General features: G+C 38.4%; 1 protein-coding gene across 1 annotated transcript; it reads right to left on the bottom strand.

Moving 5' to 3' along the window:
• Positions 1-127: 127 nt before the first annotated feature.
• glud1b (glutamate dehydrogenase 1b) lies at positions 128-20,035 on the bottom strand. The gene is made up of 13 exons (XM_085361505.1): positions 19,467-20,035; positions 13,430-13,510; positions 13,158-13,213; positions 12,758-12,821; positions 11,300-11,394; positions 7,094-7,273; positions 5,275-5,412; positions 5,027-5,164; positions 4,830-4,910; positions 3,794-3,917; positions 2,881-2,972; positions 2,589-2,651; positions 128-1,072 (listed from the first exon to the last, which is right to left on the bottom strand). Exons 1-13 carry the CDS (start codon positions 19,861-19,863, stop codon positions 953-955), a joined length of 1,629 nt encoding a protein of 542 aa, XP_085217631.1. The 5' UTR covers positions 19,864-20,035; the 3' UTR covers positions 128-952.
• Positions 20,036-24,385: the final 4,350 nt, after the last annotated feature.

Here is a 24,385-nt window from a genome sequence, read left to right as displayed (position 1 = left end):
ACCTCCTTCAGGTCTTATTAACAACTTTTATAAAGTTGCAGGAAAAACACCAGATGTTACAGGATGAGCTCACCAGAAAATAAACACTGATAACACATTTCTGTATCTGAACATTTTTATGATTTCCAAAAAAAAAAAAAAAAAAAAAAAAATGAGTACAGTAAAAATAAAAATTTCCTCCAAAAATGCTGCAGTACTGAAACTGGACGGTTAAACTGAAGAATACTCAGGCAGGGATTGGCCGATCACAGTGACACCTCGGCCCATCCCTGCTCTTCTCTCTTGGCCAGTGGAAGAGTCGGGAAGAAGCTGCATTTACGATGAAACAACAGGAAAGGGAGGAAAATAAAGGGGAACGGGAACATGAAAACACAACTATGAAGAACACTGAATCTCTGTTGTGAATTCTAAAACTTGGCAAAACCATCACTAACTTTTTACACCTTAAGAGTGACAAGACATACTCAAGGGTAATAAAATTACTTTTTTCTCTTATTCACATGAAGTTAAATCTAAATCTGTTTGAGTTAACATTAGATTGAAGTGGCCGTGTCCCTTTTAGAGCAGACCTCCTCCTAAAAATAAGGCATCTGTAGTGCTATCAACTGAAACAACTGCAACAGGAGGGTCACACATGCATTCAGCGATCACAAACACAGAGCTAAGAACATGGCTGCCATACAGCTGAATTATAAACACTTGTATGACGGCTGGGGGATTCTCTGTCTGTAACCTCAGGCAAAAAACAAGAACAGGACAATATTTAAAAAGAGTTGCAGAGATATAATGGCAGCACAAAGATCATGAAATAACTGTGTGAAAGGAGCCAAGGAGCAGCGGTAAACAGTGATATGTTCTGAAGGCTGTTTTAGAGGTGGAGAAAGGCAGGAGAGGGGATTCAACAGCAGAAGGGTGGAGGAAGGGAGACTAGTGTGGACCATTGGTCAGCCATTTATGTGAAGGTGAGCCCAGCCTCGTTGTACACCTTGAAGACCTTCTCGATGGCGTTCACATAGGCAGCCGTCCGCAGGTCCAGACCGAGGTTGTACTTGCTCGCTGTTCGCATGATTTGCTACAAAAGAAGATGATGACACAGGTTTTACATGCTACACCACCAAGTTCAACATTTCAATGGATGCAGTTTCCTGGTTTAACCTGGTCAGTCAGACATTTAACGTTTAAATAGTGAAAAGTAAAAGGACGTCTTTCAGGACAATATAAAAACTTTAACTATCCTCTTCTTTTCTCAGTCCCTTCCCATCTCCTCCATCAAGAGACTGCATCTCTTGTTTAGGGGTCTAAATGGGTCCACATCAGGGTTGAAACCGGGTTAGATTTATCTCAAAGGTTAACATTTATCAGATGTCCACATCATAGCAAGCTGCTGTTCTGTTTTTATGTTTTGTTTGCTTTTTCAAAAACAGCCAATACCTTTTGATTAGCCTTGTCTCATGCTTTCTTTCTTTATGGTAGATTTTTGTTCTGTTTTCACTGTTTTTTTTTCACTGTTTTCACTGAGATTTGAATTTGAATGCTAATCAATAAAATCAAAATCAAATCAATCAAATCAAATCAGGAACTGGCTGGCATATATTTGGTTGAGAAAAACTAAATCTACTGTGTTTACACATCCAGCAAAGGAGTGTTCAAAGTCTTTTCAGTGAGTTTATACTAGATGGGTAACAGCAGTTCCAACAGTTTAGCCTTGACAGTAACAGTTGAAAAAGTTGAACTAATAACAGAGACCAGGTCGATAGACTGCATGTAATAGTTCCTTAAGATTCTGTCACTGCAGGAGTCAGAACAGGCTAGAGTAAGTTGAAGGAAATATAGAAAAGAGTTTATACAGTGTTCAAACTAGTACCTTCATAGAAAGGACTACAAAGAAAATGAGTTTAGACTTTATCCCATCAAAGTCTAATAAAACAGAACGAATATCAAATCAACGTTTAGCACATACTGTTATAAAATTTTGTTCCTGGAGGATCATCTGAACGTCAGCACTTTCCTTCCTAACATTGTTACCTCACAGTATAAAGTTCTCTGAGATGACTGTAAAATAAATAAAAGTGTCATCTCACTGGTTATGAAACATGGACTGGAGCACCATAACCACATTTACACCTGCCTCTCCATCACTTTGTTTAGTGCATGCTTTCCGTCTCACATACCCACAGCCCATTTAAAAAAAATAAGGAGAAAACTCAGAGCCACAACGAGAACAAAACATCCACACAGACAGAAAGCTCCTCGTTTGAACCCCCAACATTTCTTCTGTGAATCGACACACAAACTGCTGCACCACCACCCCATCCTGGAGCTCCATTTCAGAAAGCAGGAAATGTGAGAGCTGTGGTTTAAGCACTGATGTCCAATTGACCATAAAACAAGCAAACCATAATTATGTTGTGTGTGTTGTTAAACAGGACTTAATGACACCTAACAGGATGCGCCTGCTTACAAGTGGAAGCATTGTGCCTGATATTTTGTCTACCTGAACCAGTTTTTCAAGGTGCAATTACAGTGATAAGAAGAAATAAAAAATGTTTGAGAACCACACCTCTGACCTTTCCTGCATGATCACTTACCCGAGCAGATCTCTCCATAGTGTAGGCCAATCCAGAGTGAACAATGTCCTTCTCTGAGGCACCCTGTAAAGGACGATTATGTGTTAACCCCACATCAGGCTGAGCGGGACACAATAGTAAAATAGTTCTTGGATTATTAATCAGTTGACAAAGAATAAACATTAGCTGGCCTGATCGCATTTATTGATTAGAATCAGTTTCATATGGAAGGAAATTCATCACACTGGTACGTGTGGTACTTTTACAACATTTAAACAAGAAATGCATGTGTATGACAGCAGCTGTTACTTACAGCAACTCTGGCCTGGAAGTCAGCAGTAGGTACGATGGGAATGGGTCCTCCCTGCTTGCCAAACTTCCTCTCTAAACTTTCCTGAACAGACACTAAAGGAGAAAACAGTAAAACAAAAATACAAATTAATCACAAATACTACAAATAGCAGTGATAACATGTCTGATTCATTGAGTGTATCATATAATTGGCTGTATGAGAGTGCCAATCAGAAAGTACATGAAGAAAGCAAAAGAGCGACACCAGAAGATAGGTGACCACAGAGTCAGTTGATTTTAAAAAAGGTAAGAAATTTAAGCATTTCTTCTCTAAATTCTTGCTGGCTACACGGTTTCACTCATTTTCTGTTTCTTTTGTTCTTTTTTTTTTGTTGCCCAACAGCAGCAAAAGATACTGCTTGTTTTAAAGAAGCTTATCTATGAGAGCCGTCAGAACGTTGTTACTCAGAATGTTGTAAGTTGTTACTGTTGGGGGAAAGCAGCCTACCCTGGAACCACAAGAAATCAAATCGAGGACAAACTACATCTTAACCACGATGTAAAGGTGTTGTGTTTGTATTTCCTAGCGGAAAGATTTTGATTCAAGATTTAAAAAAAAATTTATTTTTTTTTAAAAAAGGGTACACAGGATGATTGTAAAGCATTTGAAGAAATTTTTCAGTCTATAAAACCTATTTACTACTCCAGAGAGGAATAAAAACTATAGAGATCTAATTCTGATCTGAATAAAATGTTTTGGGTCACACGTACGCACACACACAAAGAACTTGTACGAGTGATTTATTGCGTTTGTTTGTGTTTTATCATTATTTTTCATACCGATTTGCAGCATGTCTCTAACGAATAAAAGCTGTCAGACAATATAAATACAATCTGCGTCCAGACAAAAGCATGAACTGCAGGTTTGTACTCACTGAGGAGGTGGTAGTTTGAGTCCCTCTCATATTTGAAGGTTAGTCTTCCATAGCTGACATGGTTGAGATTCTTGAGCCACTCGAAATAAGATACCGTCACACCGCCAGCATTCAAGTACATGTCCTGCAAGTAGAAACAGTCTTCACTTCTCTGTATGGATAAGTGCACAGATGAAAAGGTCCTCTGTGTGGAAAATATGACTTTTAAAAATCTGATTATATATGTTAAAGGAGAAATTATTTAACAAGCACATATCGAAATTGTATTTTAAAGCAAGAACTAGAAACAACACTTAGTAATACATTCCATCATATTTCTAGTTAGAATTTATATTTACAAATGCATGTTTTCAGTCCCAGTCTATTTGAACATGAGGAAAATATTTTAATTTACAAAGAGTTTAACCCTCAGCAAATGAATGTGTTTTATCGAAACGTACGAGTGTGCTTTGATTAACCGTATTTGATGGATAGTAGTTTGTTTCTTGTGATCTGAGCTCAGAAGGATGGGACTTCGTGTCTTATTAACCAAGTCCTAACCAATTCAAATCTTAGACAAAAACATAATTACAAGAATATGTTTAAATAATAAAATAATATGCTATACTAATCTAGATCTAGCTTTTTGTATAAATTTGAAGATTTCATTTGCTGTGCTTTGCCCCTTTTTTCTGGAAAAAATTTTTTGAGGATGTAAACTGCTGAATGAGCAGAGCAGATTGTTTTTCCTGTTTATTTTTGCTTTTAGACTGTTTATTTCGTGTTACTGTTAAAAAATAAATAAATGAAATGAAAAGATCAGCATGAAAATAAAATGAAATCGATGCTTTTATTCTGTGAACAAAACCTTGTTTAACCTGTCATGCTTAAATCTGTTCTACAGTTCAGCTTAATTAAGTCTGAATGTGTATGAATGTGCAATGTGTGCACATGTATTGTCATTCAGGGAATCAAAACACACAAAAAATAATTCACTTTAAACAAACCATAAAACTAGCTTGTATTTCCCTGTGTGTTTGGTGGTGTGTGTGCTTACAGGAATAACCATGACGTTGTTTTCCAGGAAGATTTTATCAGCACCTGGGGTGGTGGGACCATTGGCACCCTCAGCAATGATCTGACAAAAATAAACAAATATACTTAACCACTACCTGAACTGCTCAACCTTAATAATTTTAATCAAACTGACAGTTTAAAATCACAGCAGCTTTTGTAATCAGACAAAGAGTTTACCTTGGCCTTGATCTTCGGAGCATTGTTACGTGTGAGCTGCTTTTCTCCAGCTGCAGGAATCAGGATGTGGCAGTCCGCTTCCAAAATGTTCCCCTCATAGGGTTTGGCTCCTGGGAAACCCACGATGGTGCCATGTTGCTGTAGAGATGGATGTTTCAGTGGAGAATGAATAAGTACAATTTAAAAAATAAAATTAATTAATTAATTAAGAAACGACAGAAATGAGGGGAAGACAGCAGTGCTGATACCAGTTTATAATCCTCCAGCTGTTTGGGGTCGATACCATCTGGGTTGTAGATGGCTCCATCAATCTCTCCAATGCCCACACACTTGGCCCCAAACCTGTGCAGGTACCTCATTGAGTGGAGACCCACATTACCAAAGCCCTGTGAAAGTCACAGCACATAGTTACAAATAATTATTCCCCTTCCCAATCAACAAACAAAATGATGTTCATTTTTATAAGCTACATACTCTGCTGCCACCATGTGGCCAGATGAGGTTAAGAAGAAAAAAAAAATCATCAAATCATTATTTCATTTGACTATAAATGGGTGACAGCAGTACAGTATATATGAGATTTGAAATTTCTCTATGCATTCATCTGCACACACTACAAAACAGAACAAACATGTGAATATATATTACTAAAACCAGATGCAGCAAGGAAAAGAAAGATAATTAAACACTAATAACCAAGATTCTGTATATCCAACTCCAGAAATTGGGATGTAGAAAGAAGATGACATTGTGTATATAAGTTATAGATAAACCCCAAAGCAAGAGTCTCATAGTTTTAAAGCAACAATAAAGTTAATATCGCTAATATCGTTGCTGATATCGCCTTTTGGCCACTAACAGAGCTGTTGGATAAAGACAAGAACAGAGACAACTTTACAAATGATTTAAAAAAGAAAAAAAGAAGAAAAAAAAAGAAAGAAAAAGCGAGTAAATATATACCCCTGCTTTCATCTTAATACCACATTAAAGATCTGCTCTGTCCTTTCTCACTAATAAATCTCTAAGAAAAATGTAATCTCAGCGCAGCACAGAGTAATCCCCAAACACAGACACGGATTAGCTTTTTGAACATCCACATCATGAATCAGCTGTCGTCACAGCTTCTTCACCTCCTCACCCTATCATCCCTCACTTTAAACCCACTCAGCAGTAATCATCAGCCTTCAAAATCTTTGTTTCTTTACAGTCACTGAATCTGAACTATCTGCCACTTTACAAATCTCAGTGAAGCCAGGACATTAAACTTCAAACATAATCTCAAGCAAATACAAGAAGATCCTTTAAAAAAATAAAATAAAAAATCTGAAATCTGCAAGTCTTGCAGCTAACTTCACGGAGATGGTTAACTAAATGAAATGGATGTAAACACACAGAGCTATTGATCGAGAGTATCAGACTGCACTGCTGTCATGAAGAGGGGAAATTACAGAAAGTATTCCAAGAAAACAGCAGACACCACTGCCGAGGGCTTTCCTGCTTAGTTTGCGTCAGTGACACGTGAGGAGCTGCCATGTGACTACTGGAAATGAAACTGCTAAGCAAAATGCTGCTCTTTGACTTTTTATCTCTGCAGGCACACTTCTGCTTTCACATGGTTACAGTTAAAATCAGCACAGCTTTAAAGAAAAGACAAGTTCCTTTTAATCAACACTGCAAATGATTCCAATACTGCATTTCATTGATGAGTTTTCATGCCTGATTCTAAAACATATTAGTTTAAACTCAAACTGTTTTTCACAAAACCAGCTGGAACTTGAGCAGCAGAGCAGCCCAGTTTCTTTAACTGGTTACTCTCGATGAATCATCCTTTTCCATAAACAAAGAAGGGAAAACTTGAGCTCGCTGCTGCCTGTGCGGTATGAGGAGATCAGGCAAAAACAGATGGCATGGCTCTGATTGAGGCACAGCTTTAAAACCCCTCATCACGACTTCAAATGAAAACTTAAGTCCTGTGACTATCAGGGAGAAAACAGCCGCACAAGAGTCTGCATCACTGAAGTCATTCTTCTTTGTTTCTCTTATCAAAGTGTACATGCGTCTGTGTACCTGGATAACAAAGGTCTTGTCCTGGAAGCCAGGAGTGAGGCCCAGCATGCTCATGTAAGAAGCCTCATTAATGAAGTTCTCAATGCCATGGAAAACTCCACGACCAGTGGCTGAGATACGCCCGTGGATTCCTCCTTGACTGATAGGTTTTCCTGTCACACATGCATGTGCGTTGATGTCCTGTAAGGAGAAAAAAAAGAAAAAAGAAATCAGACCACAGCTTAAAACACTACTATATACACAGCATCTTTGCACACAGATTATTGAAACCTCAGTTGGGCAGTGTTGGACGAGAAACCGACAAACACAAAAACTTCCAGCATTATAACGAATAATGTAAACCAAAGAAACCAAGATTTTTTTAATGAATCAGGTATCTGGTATGTGCCACATACAACCTTATTTAATCAGTAGGTAGGCTAGACCATTACAAGAATTTGCAATAATTTATGCTTAACCAAAAACACCTTGTAGTATTTAAAAAAAAAAAAAAAACTAACAATATTTTAAATGTTTATGATTCAAAACACTTGCCTAGATTCAACTATATAATTCCACAAATTTAGACAAACTCTTTAAAGCTGGCACCACCAAAAATGAGCAACCATGCATGAGTAATTTTTTCACTGCAAAGTTCAGACAAAGCCATCCAGTAGGCCAAATATTTTGCCAAGCCAGAGCCAGTCTCCAGTGACCATGTCATAAAATGTCATGTGTGGCCCAGGTACCATGACACGTACTACACGTACTACCCAAGCTCCTCTTCCCTCAGATACCCAGAGTAGGAATTTGTGACCTACTCCATGGGGGTATCTGGAGCAGAGGTCACATGACTGTGTGAGGCGACCAGAGAGAAGAGTGGAACAGGACCAACACAGTTTTTAAATATTCACACATGAATGAGCCAGAAGTGGTGACTGCTGGATATTGACCTTAACTGGAACATAGCACCCATCTCATGAATGTGAGCCAAAAAAAATGACTACAACACAACCAGCAGGCCAATTTGATAACGCTGGCATTACAACCTTTGTAGGGAATCTCCCAGTGTGAACTGGATCTATTTGTTTATAAACTAAACACTGATTACATTTAATTATCAGCATTCATTCTTGCACATCCTTTCTTAATTTATGAACATGCATAGCGTGCATCTGTATTATGTACCTGGCTATATTGTTTCATGTTTTTTGCACTTCTCTCAGATCCTGATCTCAATGACACAAACTGTTTTAAGAGTTTAATAATAACAAGAACAACAACAACAATAATTTAAAGTAGAAATATGTCTGTTACATGGTTTAAATCCTTAAGTTCTCAGTGTTTCTGGAACACCACTGTGTTCATCAATGTTGCTTGTCTCTTACAACCAAGTATTAATAGGAAAAAATAAATGTCAAGAATAGACTGAGATATTACTTTTGTGTTTGCTTTTTGGATGTCTGAGGTTGTCCTTGAAAGGCATGGATACAAGAGTGTGCACCTAGGAGTGTTCCTGTGGTCAAAATGGCCTGCCATGTTGTGGTTAGTTGTAGATGCTTGCTGTGTGCCATAGTTGTGAGCTTTTTGTTTATTTGTTCGCTTTGTTTGTTTGTCGATTTAAAAATGAAAATAAATCTTATTTTTAAAAAAAAATAGACTGAGATGTGTACTATTAAGCAAGATTAATGGGATAGCAAGAAATGTCGGTTTTCTGTGTCATAAAAGTGTTTTGTTTGGTTTTTTTTAACTTGGCAAATCCCTATGGTGACTCATGTGCAGCACATAACCTGGTCTGCAGCAGGCTGTGCTCAAACTTTCGACTGAAAGCACCATGTTTTTTTTCGAATTCTTTTATTTAAAACAATTTTTCAAGTGGAATAATTGTTGGAGGAATACATTTTATATGTGCGAGTTGTATCTCACTGCTGCCAAGTCTCTTCCACAGCTGAAATATTTCAGCTATTCTTGACACAGATTAAAAAAATCGAACAGGCCATCACCAAGAATGCCTTCTCAATTATCAAAGTTCGTTCTACTTACTTGTAATAAGTGGCATTCATGAAAAGGCATATAATGCGTGAAATGCTCCTTTTCATGTGAGTAGGGCTGGGCCATATTATACCGTTCACGGTAATACCGGTATAATGTTAGGCAACGATAGGAAAATGAAATATCGCGATAGAATGGGAGTAAAACGCGCATGCGCAGTGCCTTTGTTTTCATACGCACATGGCCGATTGTTGAGTGAAACAGATGAACCAGAATTGGTTTGTAAAAATGGTGCAACTTCCGTGATGTGGAACTGGTTTGGTGTTTGTCCGTCAGATACACAACAAAGCACATTTTTTTGCAGAACATGCAAGGGGCCGTTGTTATTGTCGTATTTGTCGGACTAAGATGCTCTTAAATCTGGGAGTAATCTGGGTCCTAAACTCCGTATTCTTCAGGTCAAACAACACTGCAGCATCACTTAGAGTTAAAAACTGTCTAAATTCTTTCATCTTTAATAAAACGATCAGCATTGCTGCTTTACCAGGTGTAACTATAAAGTTTAACTTCCAGGCATCCATGAAAACAAAAGTTATTACATTTAACGGAGTTAGAAGTTAGCAGGAAGCTAGCGGAAGTTAGCTCGCTAGTTTCGCTAGTTACCTAAGCATGATATTGCATGTTCTGACTGAGAGATTTCTGAAAAAATTCAAACGTACAGCTCTGCTATCACTTGCAACATAAATGAAGACAGGAAACTAAACAGCAGTGACGTTTGTAGGGTTACTGAAGTTGGGCTAGCTGGTATATAATGATGTGCTACGTGATCGCTAGCGACACAGCTATGTTAGCATAACATAAACAGTGAAGCTGGAGGACGAACACTAACACTTTTCCACTTATAAAAGTTAACGTGAAGGTTCTTCATGGTTAGAGACAAATGCAATCGCATGGCAGGATGCTGTAAACGGACCAAACTTCAGTCAGGAGAACAACTGAGATAATCCATCCACAATACGAGGTTAGTCATTAATATACTGCAACAACATGGGAATAGAGCAGCTACCAGAGAATTCAACATTAATGAATCAATGGTACAGAAGTGGAGGAAGCAAGAAGAATGAGTTTAATAAAGTTTGATTTATCTGACTGCTTTGTTTCGCTTAATGTGCCTTATAATCCCGTGCACCTTATGGTCCGAAAAATGCGTACTGCACACTGCAGTTTAATGTTGCAAAGCACCTCTTTTTAACTTCAGTGGATATTATACATGGTTATGCTCAGGATATGTCAGCCCATTTCTACTGGAAATGCCTTTTGGTTAAACTTTCAGCAAGGAATTTGCATTTGCACTGTTACATTTTTATAAAGCTTTAATGTACATAAAAACCAGCTTCTTGTTTAAGTGAAAATAAATGGAAGGTTGTCTTTTTGCGCTAGTAATGTTGTGGAGTTGTATTTTGTCTCGCATCAATTATATCGTTGGTTATATCGTTATCGCAAATTTTCAAATATATATCGTGATAAATATTTTTGGCCATATCGCCCTGCTCTACATGTGAGCATGCACAGAAGTGAGAAGCCCAGCTTATGTCATTAACTAATAACAGCAGTTATTAACTTGTCTGTCATCTGTGGGGGGATTTTCAATCCAGCTAATGCGCAGAGAGCCTGACTGTGTTGAACCTCCTTGGCAGTACAGCCCTCAGGATTATGCAATCAACACTGTTAATAATTTGAAAGGGATTATATTTTTTAACTTTGAAACAATAAGGTGTTGTAAGCAGAGAGAGGGTAAAAGATATGAGTAATATTATGGTCTTTTCTTGCTGCTAATAAGTAAAATATCAGTCAACAGAGTTCTCTGACAATTATAGTTTTTAGATCAAACCAGTTCTAAACAACACATGATCCCATGTGAAACAATAAACATGGGTAAATATTTTCCATGTTTAATCAAATAAGCCTTGTTTGACAGACTGAGATAGCACAATGATTAGCTGATAACACGAACAGAGGCCTCAGTCTGAAAAGACCCTTTTAAGACATGAGGAATGCTTCTGTGGTCAGCTGGAAAGGGCGAGGCAGGAAACCACTGTTCATGGTTTATGTATGACTCACTCCTTGTTTTTTTAACTTAGCCCATTTTAAAATTTGTGCCAAAACTGCAGCCAAGTCAGACAGACTGGCTATGCCATCTACAAAATAATATATCCATTAAGTCTGAGAACTTACAGTATGTGCAATAGTGTTCGCATACGTGTCGGCAATCCAGGACATTTCCCTCTCGCCTGTGCTCATGTCAGGAGCAGGGACATCGATGCCAGGTCCTGTTGAGCAAAGACAGAAAGGAAAGGAAAGGGAGAGAGAGAGAGAGGTGAAGAGAGTTTAAAAAAGAAAAAAGAAAAAGAGTATAATATCACAAACTCTGAGCACCAGGCTTCACGTCCTTGTGTGACATAACCATGTGCCTCAAAGGGCCTCAAGATGTGAAAACAGCAGCAAGCATGCAGACAGAAAGTAACTGAATCTGTCCACTGACAGATAGACAGACAAGTGCTGCAGGCAGATGGTGGGTACCTTTTTACCTCCAAGCTCCACAAGCAGCAACTATTGTTGACTACAGACAGCGTCATATCCCTCAGTAGTAAAGTAAACACATTATGAACATTTTAAATGCATCCAGGTAAGGGTGAATAAACAGGTGGTATAGGGGCCCATTAACCCATGGAACCAGTGAACAAGTTTTCTGTGACTTTGCTCAACATACTAAACACATCTATGCCAGCTTCCTGGAGAAAGTAAATGAAATTACCATTTTATTCTCTGTGAGGTTGAGTTAAAAAATAAATTATTCTGCCAAATGAACAAGTAGTGACAAATATGCATACGTGTTCCCTTGTTTTGACCTTTAAAAAAAAAAAAAAAAAAGGTTCTTTAATGTGATCTTAAAAGGCTGATTTTGTCAAAAGGTTTTCCATCAGCTAAACTGGAACGACCTGTGCCAAACAAGAACAATTATGTACCCTCAAGAAACTAACCCAGTATTCTTTCCCCATATACTGCAATTAAGCAGAACATTTTATGTCAATTTGTACTTCCAAACTAAATTAGTTACTTTGCAGATTCTGATTAATAATACATAACCAAAGTTATGATTTACTATTAAAGTATACCTGGCAATATACCCAGCAGTATGTGAAGTTTATGAGCCCAAAAATTAGCCTCAACTTTGCCACCTACTGCCAAGCTTAGTATTTAAAGTATAAATCTAGAAAAAAAAATCAATAAGACGGATTTTGAAATATATTAGTTTTACTTTTGTGACTTTTGATACTTTAGCACCCAAGTTTCAATTTTTAAAATGCCAACTTTTACTCTGTAGGTTATCCCTATGTACTTTAACTTAAGAAAAATATCAGTGTACCTGCATCTTGTCCTGACTATATACTGTAAATAATTTTTTTATGATTTTTTGGCTTCTCCACCTTTATAAATATCAGAACTGAGTTTCCTTAACCATTATTAGTTGTCTGCCCTTTTACTTGACACAGACACACTCTGAAGGACCCCAACCTGAATAAACACCATTAGAAGACTGGAAATGTTTACCTTCATGGGTGCAAGTATTTACCTCTCACTTCTAAAGCCCATTAAACAGTTAAAACAACCAACCACACACTAGAAACTCACCAATGAAGCCCTTCTTGGCCAGCTCAATCGTGAATCTCCTGGTAATCTTCTCCAGCTCATTGTCCTGCAACAAAGTGTGGTTACATTACTTCCAGAAAACTAAACAGTTCATATAAACAAATTCCTATCAAATGTTAAGAAAGATGCGTAAGGCATCTGTGAGGTTTTGTGAGGGTTTTCTCTTCAGTTGACTATAAGCTTAGATGAACAGTTGATGACCTTTAAATAAATGACAGTGCCCTATAATTAAGCAATCAAAGACAACAACAAAAAAAGAAAAAAGAAAAAGGCTTGTCTCCTTTACCACCTCAAGTTTATTGAGTGATTGATCTCTTATGTTGTTGTTGTTACGAGGGTTTTATTAATTATGTGAGAACAGGCTTGCAATCAGAAGGCTTACAGAGTAATTCTTAGTATTGATCTTGACTCCAGCTTTGGCTCCCCCAAATGGCACATCTGGAAGATAATAATACAGCTTTATAACCACAAGAACATGCATACATTACTTTGCAAATACACATGAAGACATACAAGATAGAAGCAGGGAAAAAAGAAAACTATTTTTTGGCATTTCCACATAAGTACCAACCTCCTGTACAGTATTAATATGTGTACAGAGTTCAGGGATGACCTTCTGTAGACTTTGTGGAAGGCTAAGACTTTAATGCTTACCAACAACAGCACATTTGTAGGTCATCAGAGAGGCCAGGGCTTTCACCTCGTCCACAGACACATCTGTACTGTAACGTATACCTGAGGGAAACACACACAGAGGGAACAATTTGTAACGGGGCCTGTATAGAAAAGCTGAAAATAAAGATCTCAATGGTTTTCCATGCACAAAATGTAACCTTCCCCCATATTTTCCATGTTTTTATTAGCTCATTAATCAGTTCAAGTGTGTTATATATTGATAGAAGATTGTATATTCAGTCTGTAACCTGGATAAGTCCTTGACTTCAGTCAAACAACCACCTTTCCTTACAAAGGTTTTTCACTGAACTGCCCTTCAAGTATCTGTCTCCCAGCCATAATAATGAATTCTCTGAATTCTCTAAATACTAATGGAAGGCACTTCAGCATTTCCTTGATTATTTTCTTTAGCAGAGGATACATTGGACCTTTTTTTCCAAAGAAAGGGAGATCATGCCATCTTCCCAGTAAAGCACCAAAAAACCCCAAACAAACAAACAAACAAACAAACAAAAAGTCCCGACACATAATTAATATGTTAGTTAAGATTGAATTTGCCATTGCATGGCATGACTTGCTGTTTTGAAGCTTCAGTGGTAGGCTATTAAAGGCAGGGATGAAATTACTCTGCTGCAATAAAATATATTTCTTATCAAGCTGTTGCCATATGTGAAGACTGTAAAACAGCTAACAAGTAAGATTATGAGCTACATTAAAATGACAAGTGAATTTAGGGGTTACCATTTTCCATTAGTTATATTGCCAGCTTTTATAACCATCTTTAATTAGAGACTTCACAAAATTAGAAGTGGACTGGATCACATCTCAAGCATGAAGTGATAATGAGTGGACATGGACAGTATGGGCAACTAATCTCAACGCGATACCCATTTTATTTCACTTTATAGGGCATCCATTCCCCGTCTAAAACCACAGCCTCGGTGGGCATGAAGTCATATTGCTCACTGGTATTTTATTTTACTTTTTTTTTTTAACATGACCTCCATGAAACAACACGATAACAACAAGTTGGTGAAGGTATTTATAATGCACTTTTTATATTCCATTATCAGAACATTGCACTTTCACCACAGCAGCATCAGACCAATAACATCCACTGTCATATCATGAAGCAGCCAGAGTATTCTTGGTCTTAAAGTGTCTCCCCTGTCTGTAGAGGTTAGCAACAGCAAAAGAAAATGAATAACAGAAGGACTGTGAAAAACCAGACTAATAATGACTACAGAAGACCACATGAATGGGGTCAAAGATCGCCAAGTGTGTACGGCAGTCAGGGCAACATTAAAGGGTGGGTGGAGACCAAATGAACCAATCGTAGCCCCCCATTGTGACCCCAGCCCTTCAGCTGGAGTCATACCTTCCTGTTTTCTGGCGTTTACTAGCGTCACCGCAGCAACATGTGCAGCATTACATGAGATCATATAGCATGTCACGCTACCCCCGTCTCATTGGCACAGTGTGTGTGCGCACACGAGTTAGATGGCAATACCAAAAATAGTGCAGGGTCCAGGGTTAGCTTACACACACAAACCCAAGGACGAAGCGCACAAAGAGGAGACAGCAGCATGTTTTGTGTGTGCATATCTAGCTATGCTTGTTCAACTGAATACTGAAAACTACAGCACAAGTAAAAGCCCCTCCTACTATGGAATCATCTTACACAGAGGCCCTCCAGCACAGACAAACACCACCAAAGCAGTTTTAGCCAGAGTCAAAAGGGAACTCACTAGCATTTTAAGATTTCTCTTAACCAGGTTTGTTCATTTTTGCTTAACAGATGTTCTAAAATGTCAGGAAAATGCATACATTTCTGCCAAAGGCATCATATTCTCATTTTCTTTAGAGTGCATTTGTTACATACATAACAAATCCCACCAAATAATCATTAGGAAGCAGGAAACATCCTCCACTTCACTGGATTACGGAATTTTATCCGTACATACTAGTATTTTCATTACTGCAGTTAGAGCTTCTGCTTTCTTTTCTGTTCTGGCAATATTGCATTAAACTATAGTGAATGGAAAAAGGAGGTACTAAAAACATTTAAAAACAAAGCTCTGTGTTTCAGAGCATTGCCCCTGCTCTTATTTTCCATTCATCCAAAGATCAGCTGAATTCCCACAGCCAGCAAAGGACAATTGTATGTTTACTGATCAAATTTTAAAAAAGGAGGGGAAAAAAAAAGCCTGACTACCAAACCATCCCCCATCCAACCATCTTTTCCCCACCCAACCAACAGAGACCCACAGCAACAAGTACCAAAACAGACTGTAAACACATTCCTCTAAAATGGGTGGGCAGATTTTTGAGTTTTCTCTCAAAGTTAAACTTCCTTCAGCATTCAAACTAATGGCTCTCTCTTGTCCAAACAAAAGTGCCAATTATCTAACATTAGATTTTTTTTAAATGTTATTTTTAGACTGCAAAATTCTTTGCCATAAATATATTTAAATAGTACTATAACCTGTACATTGGAATTCTTTTTTAAAACCAGGTTGTTTTCTGTCTCAAACTGGGGAGAAACTGCACGTGTTTACATCATTAGTTCCCATACAGTGGAGATAAAGAGTTGGCGTTTCTTGATTTAATAAATGCATTTCCATGTTACTTTATTTGTTGACTGTAACTACTATTGAAAACTACTATTCATGGTGTTAAAAGCTCGGCTAATTATTTTTCAATTTTTCCTCAAGAAATATTAACAGACTTGAAATGATAAGGGACACACTTATTAACTTTCAGTCCTTCAAAAATCAGAACACTGAATAGACCCATTTAAAGGAATTTGGACAGCTGTAAGCAGATATTTTTATCAAGGTGTAATTCACAAGTCTTTTAGTGTTTGAAGTGTAAATTTGTCAGAGAAAGCCTCTGATTAGGAACGGAGGACTGTGACACCGTTTTGTGTTGTTAAATGTGCATTTTAATGAAACTGGTTCTACTTAATGTCTACAAGTTTTTATGCAGTATCAGATGTCCTCTGTATCTCCATTTTTTCACAGTGTTGCACAGTTCACATGTGACATGAAATAACCTACAAATGTATTACACTTCTGCACAAAAAAGGAGAACAATGGTAATCACTATGCAGACTATACAAAATCTCAGTAGCCTTCTTCAGTTTTGCATGCACATTCACACAGACAACACTTCTTGCATTCACATATCCAGTTAAAGGCAGTGTGGTCCAGCCTGGCAGCTGTCAATCTATGTGGCTCTCAAAAGGGGGAAGATGAGCACAACATGCACACTCAGACAGCCTTTGCACTTTGTAGTTTGATCTGAATACAGCAAAAGCTTCATACACTACATCAATGATTAAGCCATTGAAAGATAACAACTTCAAACCATATTCAGACCATTATCCATGGGACTGTCATGAAGGACCAATGCTTCAAGCTATTTCAAATCTGTAACAACTGCATATGACGGCTAAACCAATATAAGATCATAAACTGGGCCTGATAAGAAATACGTTTAAATGATGTACTTTATTCTACTCATTTCATTTTTACTGGCTCAAAATGATAATTTCTGGACATTAGAAAATTAAATATGTATTTTATACTGAAGTTAATTAAACCCCACTTAAAAAACAGACAGGTGGGTTTCCCTTGTTAAAAACCCAGAACCAACCCAGTGGTAGGCCTTTAATAGCGTACCACTAAAAAGTGGGGAGACGCCCAGGCCCCTTTTTTGATATGCTGGGTGTAGAAATCACTCTTCTTCTCTTGAAAGTGAAACTGGGTGGTTGTTGCTTTGTGGTCATCAAAGTGCCAAATATGCATTTTAAAAACTCAGCAGCAATGCCACTTCCCAAACTCAGTTACTCCAAATTCCACAACTTTTGCTGTGAGCAACTTCATGTATCAACTGTTCTTTTTCTGTATACATCTGCCAACCAAAAGAAAAATGCAGCTAACCAAGTTACAGCTCAGCTGTAGGGGGCTGTTGCCATTAAACGTTTATAAGCTGTCACTACCATGTACCTCTTGTCAGTGGTACATGGAGACTTTCTTATATGCCTGAAAGGTGTAGTTGAATAGAAATAAATTGTTCCTACATAAAACTGCTCACAATAAGATCTGTATATTTTATTTTGATTAGTCATGTCATTATATTTGGGAAGAGATATTGCTGTTTTCATTTATTTTTTCTTTTAAATGGGACAGTTTGGTCGACAGGCAAATGCCATTTATTTCCACTCTTCGATTTTATGATACCTACAAAACTGGGTAACACACCAAATAAAGAAAAACCAAAAAAAATAAATAAATACATCTGATTTTGTGTCAGTTACACATTTTTATTACTACTATTGCGACTACACAAAACGTAATGAATAAGATTTAAATTTACTATATTACTAAATATCAAAGGGTGTAACTGTGTAATTTGAGTAGTTAAACAAGTAGTCGCAAGTAGCAAATAGTTAAACAGATTGGTTTCTTGTGTAGTGCAAACTACAATCAGCTAATTTGTAGGTGTTAATTATCTGGTTGGTTCTGTGGCTGCAAAAGTGCCTTACTGCAACAGTATATAATGAGAGATTAACGATATCTCACATGGATGAATAAAGTTTGTCTTACACAAAATTAAATACAAGTTGGCCTTGTCCACAAAAGACTAGAGATAGATCAATAGATGAATAAATATACTTTACACACATTCACGTGTACACCTTTGTGGTGAACTGTGCCCTGTTACTGTTACTGTAACCATAAGCTATTAGTCCAGCATGATCATGGCTTTAGATTTTCAGGAATAATGCTACTGTGAAGGGCAGTTCATGCAAGACTGTTCTGATTTGTCTTTGGATCGGGGAGATACTCGTGATGCTGGACAAGCTTATTGATTTTGAACGTCCCTATATTGCTTCTGAGTGCTGGTTACTGCCTGGACAGGCAGTAGTGCTATAAATTCATAAATGGGTTATATTACCGTTAAGTGGTTTGTCGGGTGGGTGGTGGTGGGTGAAACATATTTCATGTGGGTGCCACACTGACTCATCTAGGCAGATAGTTTACCAACCTTTTTTTTTAACCAATTCTTTTGTACAGGGCTCAGTGGCAACATGCAATGACCATGTCTTGAACAGAAATAGGTCTCCCCTACGATGGGGCTGTGTTCACTAGACTAAGCAGCTGCTGTGGAAAGGTTTCACAGTGTCATTACCAGGCTAGTGTCTCTCCACACCACTGAAACTTGCCCTTTGTCTGGTCAGCAAATGAAATGCATGTCTTCTTTCTTCAGAGAATTCCTCTTCTCTATAACACCCTCCCCCATCTGTCACACTGACAAATTGGATGCCTAGAAACACAGCCACCCCCTCCTAAATTTTAATGCCTCATCTTTTCTTATATACATTGAAACCTTCTGTTCACAGTTTACCCAGGGTGAGTCGCAGCAGTAGCCGATTGAGGCTTCTGGTTTTGAACCTTGAACTATATACTCAAGAGCAAATGCAATAGCATACCATGTTTTTGCAGTAGTTTTAGGTGGATCTTAATGTAGACTTTGTCCTGTTTTCCTGTGTTTTGTGCTGCACATGGGGAGATGTCAGCATAAAATTATGTATGACACCTGATGCCAGTAGGTCTGTTTTCTCCATAACATTTAGAGTGAGACTGTGCTTTAACTCTTGATCAAACCACAGGCTGACAAACTTAGTATGCATGCATAACTACCTTAAAAATTGAAGTTTTTTAAGACTGGACAAAGTATGGGTAACTGCTAGTTTGCAAGCTAACCAACTAGAGCAGATACAGGTGAGGAGGAAGGTCACTTTTGTTGTGACACATAATAAACAAACATAGGAAACATGATGCTAATTTAGCAGTAAAACGTCTAAGGTTCAATTACTGGAGTAATTCGTGTTTTTAGTTTATTTTATGCTTTTTCAAAGCAAGCTAGCATTGCTGCTAAATAGTGCTAAAAAGCTGGCTAAAGCTAGCTGTCAAACGGGTTGGTGGAGGTGGTTTGGCTCAGTTCTTACCCCCTTTGCACGGTGTCCTGTGCTGGCTGTGTTGGGCGCGGTAGCCCTCCACCACCTCCCACTCTCCGTTATCCCTCTTGATGGGGAAAGACACGCTCAGGACGTGATTACAGGGCTTGATGATGCGCAAGATGCCCCGCACACGGTTCCGCTTCTGCTCTGGGCTCTCCCTAGTCTTCAGATCCTCCACCAGCTTGTCCTCTACGATAGCGGCCCCGCGGTCGAAGAAGCCCTCGACCATCCTGAAGAAGTTAGGGTCGTCGGGCTGGTTTGCTGCGTCGGCATAGCGACGGACCCTCATCAGGGAAGAGGACGCCGGGAGAGCGGAATCCACGCACCCCGAGGCCAGGGCACTACCCGCAGAGCGGCTCAGCAGCTCCCCGAAATACCGATACATGACTGAAACTAGCTAACCGTGTGAACAAACTAAAGAAAAGGGAACTAAACAACAACAAGGACAATGGGGGTGACGACAGGAAAAGGGGTTAGAATGAGAGACACAAAAGCTCTTCACCGTGTCCCGTCCTCTGGCCGAGTGGGAAATGGCATGTCGTGTCAGTTTGCTTTAAAAGGCAGCGCGAGCCGACCACACCAACTGAGGCTCTCCCAGACGCACGCGGAAGAGGAGGGCCTACATGGGTACGCGCAATTGCCAAACCGTTAGTGATGGGATTTCCGGCTTTTTTTAGAGATCCGGCTCTTTCGGTTCGGCTCACTAAAAAGAGCCGGCTCTTTCGGCTCCGAACCGGCTCTTCGGGTTGTTTTGTTGCTTTAATTAATTTATTATTAACAATAATATAAAATTATGCACAAAAGGAATTACTAACGTAAAAACAAGTGGTTTTATTTATATATGTTTATATATAAATATATGCGGTGGCCCCTAGAGACAAAACACGTACAAACTCCAAAACACATTTCTAGCATGAACTGAACTTCCAAAGCAGAGCTACTAGATCACTTAAATTACACAATTGAAAGCATGTGTGTATTGTTTGTGTATTTATACACAGGCACTCATATATATATTCAAACAATTTAAAAAAAAGTTCATTTACCTGTTATTACCACACATCAAATCCGGTCGTTGGTACTTGCTGGCTTGTGTAGCCACAAGATAACAAAGGCTCAACACTGCGCCCAGCATCCTGGAGCACTTCTGTTGTCTTTTGTACGTGTTTTGAGTTTTTATGTGCTTCTGAGTTTTTACGTGCTTCGGAGTTTGTACGTGTTTTTACGTGTTTTGGAGTTTTTACGTGTTTTGGAGTTTGTACGTGTTTTTACGTGTTTTGGAGTTTGTACATGCTTCAGAGTTCGTACGTGATTTGAAGTTTGTATGTGCTTTGTCTCTAGGGGCCACCGTAAATATACTTTTATTTATTCACTCCACATAAAATGTAATAAATAAATCATATAATACAAAAATCAACTATTCACATTTCAAGTTTTAACTATTTAAATTTTCAGCTTTTTCCTTTCACAAATTTAAAGTGAAAAGAACACAAAACACTGCAAACCACAACACAATTAAATATAAATTATAATATGAAAACTAAAAGAACATGCATATTCTCTGTCATATGGACCTGCATGAATAAACTTTCTCAATCCTTTATCATCTGCAACCGAAAATAGTTGTGGATGATTACTATACCTTTCTAATGTTGTTGTCCCTGCCTCTCTTTCTCTCTCTCTGGCTCTGTTCCTGTGCTACTGAGTGTAACTACCGCCCCTCCCCCCTCTGCCCAGCGTAAAGCACAAGGCTCGCGTGCAGAGTGAAGCGGGAAAAAAGTGCGAGAGAGAGGCTGAGAGAAAAAAAAAAAAAAAAACCCACGTGACGGCTCGCGATAAGGAGCCGGCTCGCGTCGTTCACGTCAAAGAGCCGGCTCTAAGAGCCATTTCGTTCGCGAACGACCCATCACTACAAACCGTTAAGAGTGCGCGCTCCCGGGTTTGAACCGTTGTTTTATATTTCCAGTGAAAAGAAAAGGTCCGGGCACAAATAACCGGCACGAGCCTCCTCTTTCTCTCTTGAGTAATCAGGCATATAGATCGGTGCAAAATTATATCTAATATAAAACATAAACTGGTTTTCATCAGGATAATGCCATATTCAGTGCTGTCAGAAACTATTCTGCCGCTGCTTAATTTCTTTCTTGAAGTTAAAGACAGTGTTTATGATTCAGCAATAAGAAAGAGAGTGGGGAGAGTTAGCATCCATGGGAGAATTCCAATGAGAAAGCCACCATTGACCAAAATAAACACAATCTGTCAAATGCCAGACGAGGGATTCTTGGCATCCTGATGATCCCCAGAACGATAGGGAAAATGTTCTGTCGAATGTCGAGAAAAAAGTTAAACTTTTTTGGAAGGTTTCAAGGGCAGCATTTCATGAAAGAACATATAGGCTGTCAACCATGGTGGTGGTAGTGTAATGGGGTGGGGCTGCTTTGCTGCTTTATGAGCTGGAAAACTTGCTGTTAATGGAACCATGAATTCTGCCCTTTCCTAGAAGGAGAACGGCCAGTCTGAAGCTCAAGTGCATTTGGGTTGTAACTGGTTATCTCAAACACTTTATTGCAGTTCTTGCTGCTGAGGTTGGCACAACCAGTTATTAGGTGTACAGGGTAATTAGTTTTTCCACATAGAGCCAGCTAGGTTTGGGTGGCTTTTTTGCTTCACAAATGAAATCATCCTATAAAAACAGCGTTTGTATTTACACTGTTTATCTTTGTCTTTTTTTAATGATGTAAAACATGTAAGTGTGACAAATATGCAAAAACCTGAGAAATCAGGAAGACCTACCAACACCTACACACTTTTGCTCCTCTTCTCTTCCTCTTTTTTAAAATTTCCATCTATCTAAGGATCTCAACATTTCCTCCTCCCTTTCCTAGTTCAATAACACTGTATTCTTCTCAGTTATCATCAAACCTTCTTGTGTGACATTTCAAGTGCTCTAGAGCCTCCAAGCAGCTGTTTAGTTTGCTTATGCCTCAGGTCGGTGCTGGATAAACCATAGAAAGAAAACCAAATGTTGTATAAAACTACAGCAGCTGAGCGTGTGTTTTAAGGAGCGGCACTGACTCTTCCATCCTGGTTTCTTCTGATTGGTAAAAGGCATCTACTTCTGCCTGGGAATCTCAGCAGCCTTATGTATTACTCAGGGGATGTATTTAACATGGTAAGAGACCACAAAGAGTGAGCAGTAAGACTGGAAATCAGTTCTAAAGTGATGTCTTGATACCGATTATTATGTGTATATTATTATGTTATTAAATGAATTGGAGTATTATTATAGAATGACTAGTACAGATATTTTAAAATGTTTACATGTATTTAATTATGTTTTTGTTTTTTTTGCTATCACAGTTCTCCCAGATTTTTCTGCTGCGGCTGATTTAGAAGAGATACAACTAAACTGCACCAGTCTGCAACTGTTTATCTTACACAAAGATCAGTGCTGGGGTTATAGTATTTGTGTAACGGCAACAAATCTTTTCCAAAAATCACTGATAACAGCAAGTTTGTCCACAGCCTGTCCTGCATGCATTTCAACATATTTCTGAACCTGGTTATAGGACTTTCAGCCATGGTTACCTTCAAAATGTTACAATGTAGTGATTATAAGTGCAAAATTACAATTGAATCAAATCTTATATATTGAAAAAAAAAACCAAAACAATTTGTAACAAACCCTGAAAGGTTGTAGAAGACGTAGACTGACAGCACTGTTAGAATCAAAAAATATTACAACAGTATATGAATATGTCATAAATGACCCCACCACTCCACTTTAAGGTTAAGAAGAACGCAGAATTAAATATTTCTGTCAGGAACGATTCAGATACGAAGACTGCAGAGATTTAAAGATCTGAAATGCCATATTGCAACTCCATTAGTTTCTGTAATAAATTCATGTTAGGCTGGAGGAAGCTGTAATATTTGAAGCCCATTTAGGTAACAAGTAAACAAGTTTATTTCTTGTTTATGGTTCAAATTATGAATGAGTCTTTGTTGTTTGTTTGTTTTTCTTCCCTTCTAAGTAAAACCTCAAGACATTAATCTTGACAGCAAGCTTGCAGCTACACGACGAGCACCAGCCTGGTCATTCATTAGCTTTTGTTCAGGGGCCACAGTGATATAGTTTTGTACTTTGTGGTTTGATCAAAGAATCTCTCTGCCTCGTCTGCTGTCATCAGCAGTTCCCTGATCTGCTGGGCGAGCGACACGCAGCCATGAGAGAAGCGAGAGGGTGAGTCAGACGCGAGATATTCAAAAGGCCCATTGTGCCTGAATCAGTCATTAACCTCAGTCACAGGCATCAATAATTAATGAGGGAAGTGATCTGGTCATTTCCAGTTTGTGACAGTTAGCACAAATAATTATTGTCAGATTCAGTTGAATAATGTGAAAAAGAAACTAAAGCCAATTTATCACTTCTGTTTGTTTTCATATTTAGCATGCTTTCATTTCAGAGTAAGAAATAATACAAAACAGAGTGAAAGTCTGGCTCACTAGGTTTAACCGGTGGCCAGTATGTCATAATGCCATATTGCCTTTGCAATATGGCATTATGACATAGCCTTTGTTTAAATCAAAAACATAAACATGTTTAAATAGCCTGGTTAAAATTTCCCCCCTTTTTCTCTCTCACCAGCTTTCCTGTCTTCTCACCGCTGTTGTCTCACAACAAAGGCTGTAAGCCCAAGAAATATATAAAGAAAGAACATAAAGCAAAGCTAAGGTTTATAGATATGGCCTAATTCGTGCCACCAGACATTAAATGCGATGCATCCACACCTTGCCCTCCCTTGACAAAGCTATAATAGGACTCCTGGTTCATGTTGTCCTCTTGCTCGACTGGAAGTCAGCATAAGCCCATGTTTAGTGGCACTAAATTGCTGGAGGACCACCAG

The sequence above is a fragment of the Diplotaxodon limnothrissa genome, linkage group LG8, assembly GCF_057381915.1.
Source record: "Diplotaxodon limnothrissa isolate DT_005_m linkage group LG8, D_limnothrissa_male_GT1.1, whole genome shotgun sequence".
Taxonomy (NCBI): Eukaryota; Metazoa; Chordata; class Actinopteri; order Cichliformes; family Cichlidae; genus Diplotaxodon; species Diplotaxodon limnothrissa.
The sequence above is the reverse complement of the archived record's forward strand: the minus strand, read 5'-3'. Positions and strand labels throughout refer to the sequence as shown.

What these genes read in the sequence shown, in the direction of transcription:
- glud1b (XM_085361505.1), bottom strand. Translation starts at nt 19,863, where the DNA reads ATGTATCGGTATTTCGGGGAGCTGCTGAGCCGCTCTGCGGGTAGTGCC. An exon ending in AGCTGGAGGATTATAAACTG is followed by an intron (nt 5,165 to 5,274) that starts GTATCAGCACTG and finishes CCATCTCTACAG; the next exon opens with CAACATGGCACCATCGTGGG. An exon ending in ACAACGTCATGGTTATTCCT is followed by an intron (nt 3,918 to 4,829) that starts GTAAGCACACAC and finishes TTCTACTTGCAG; the next exon opens with GACATGTACTTGAATGCTGG.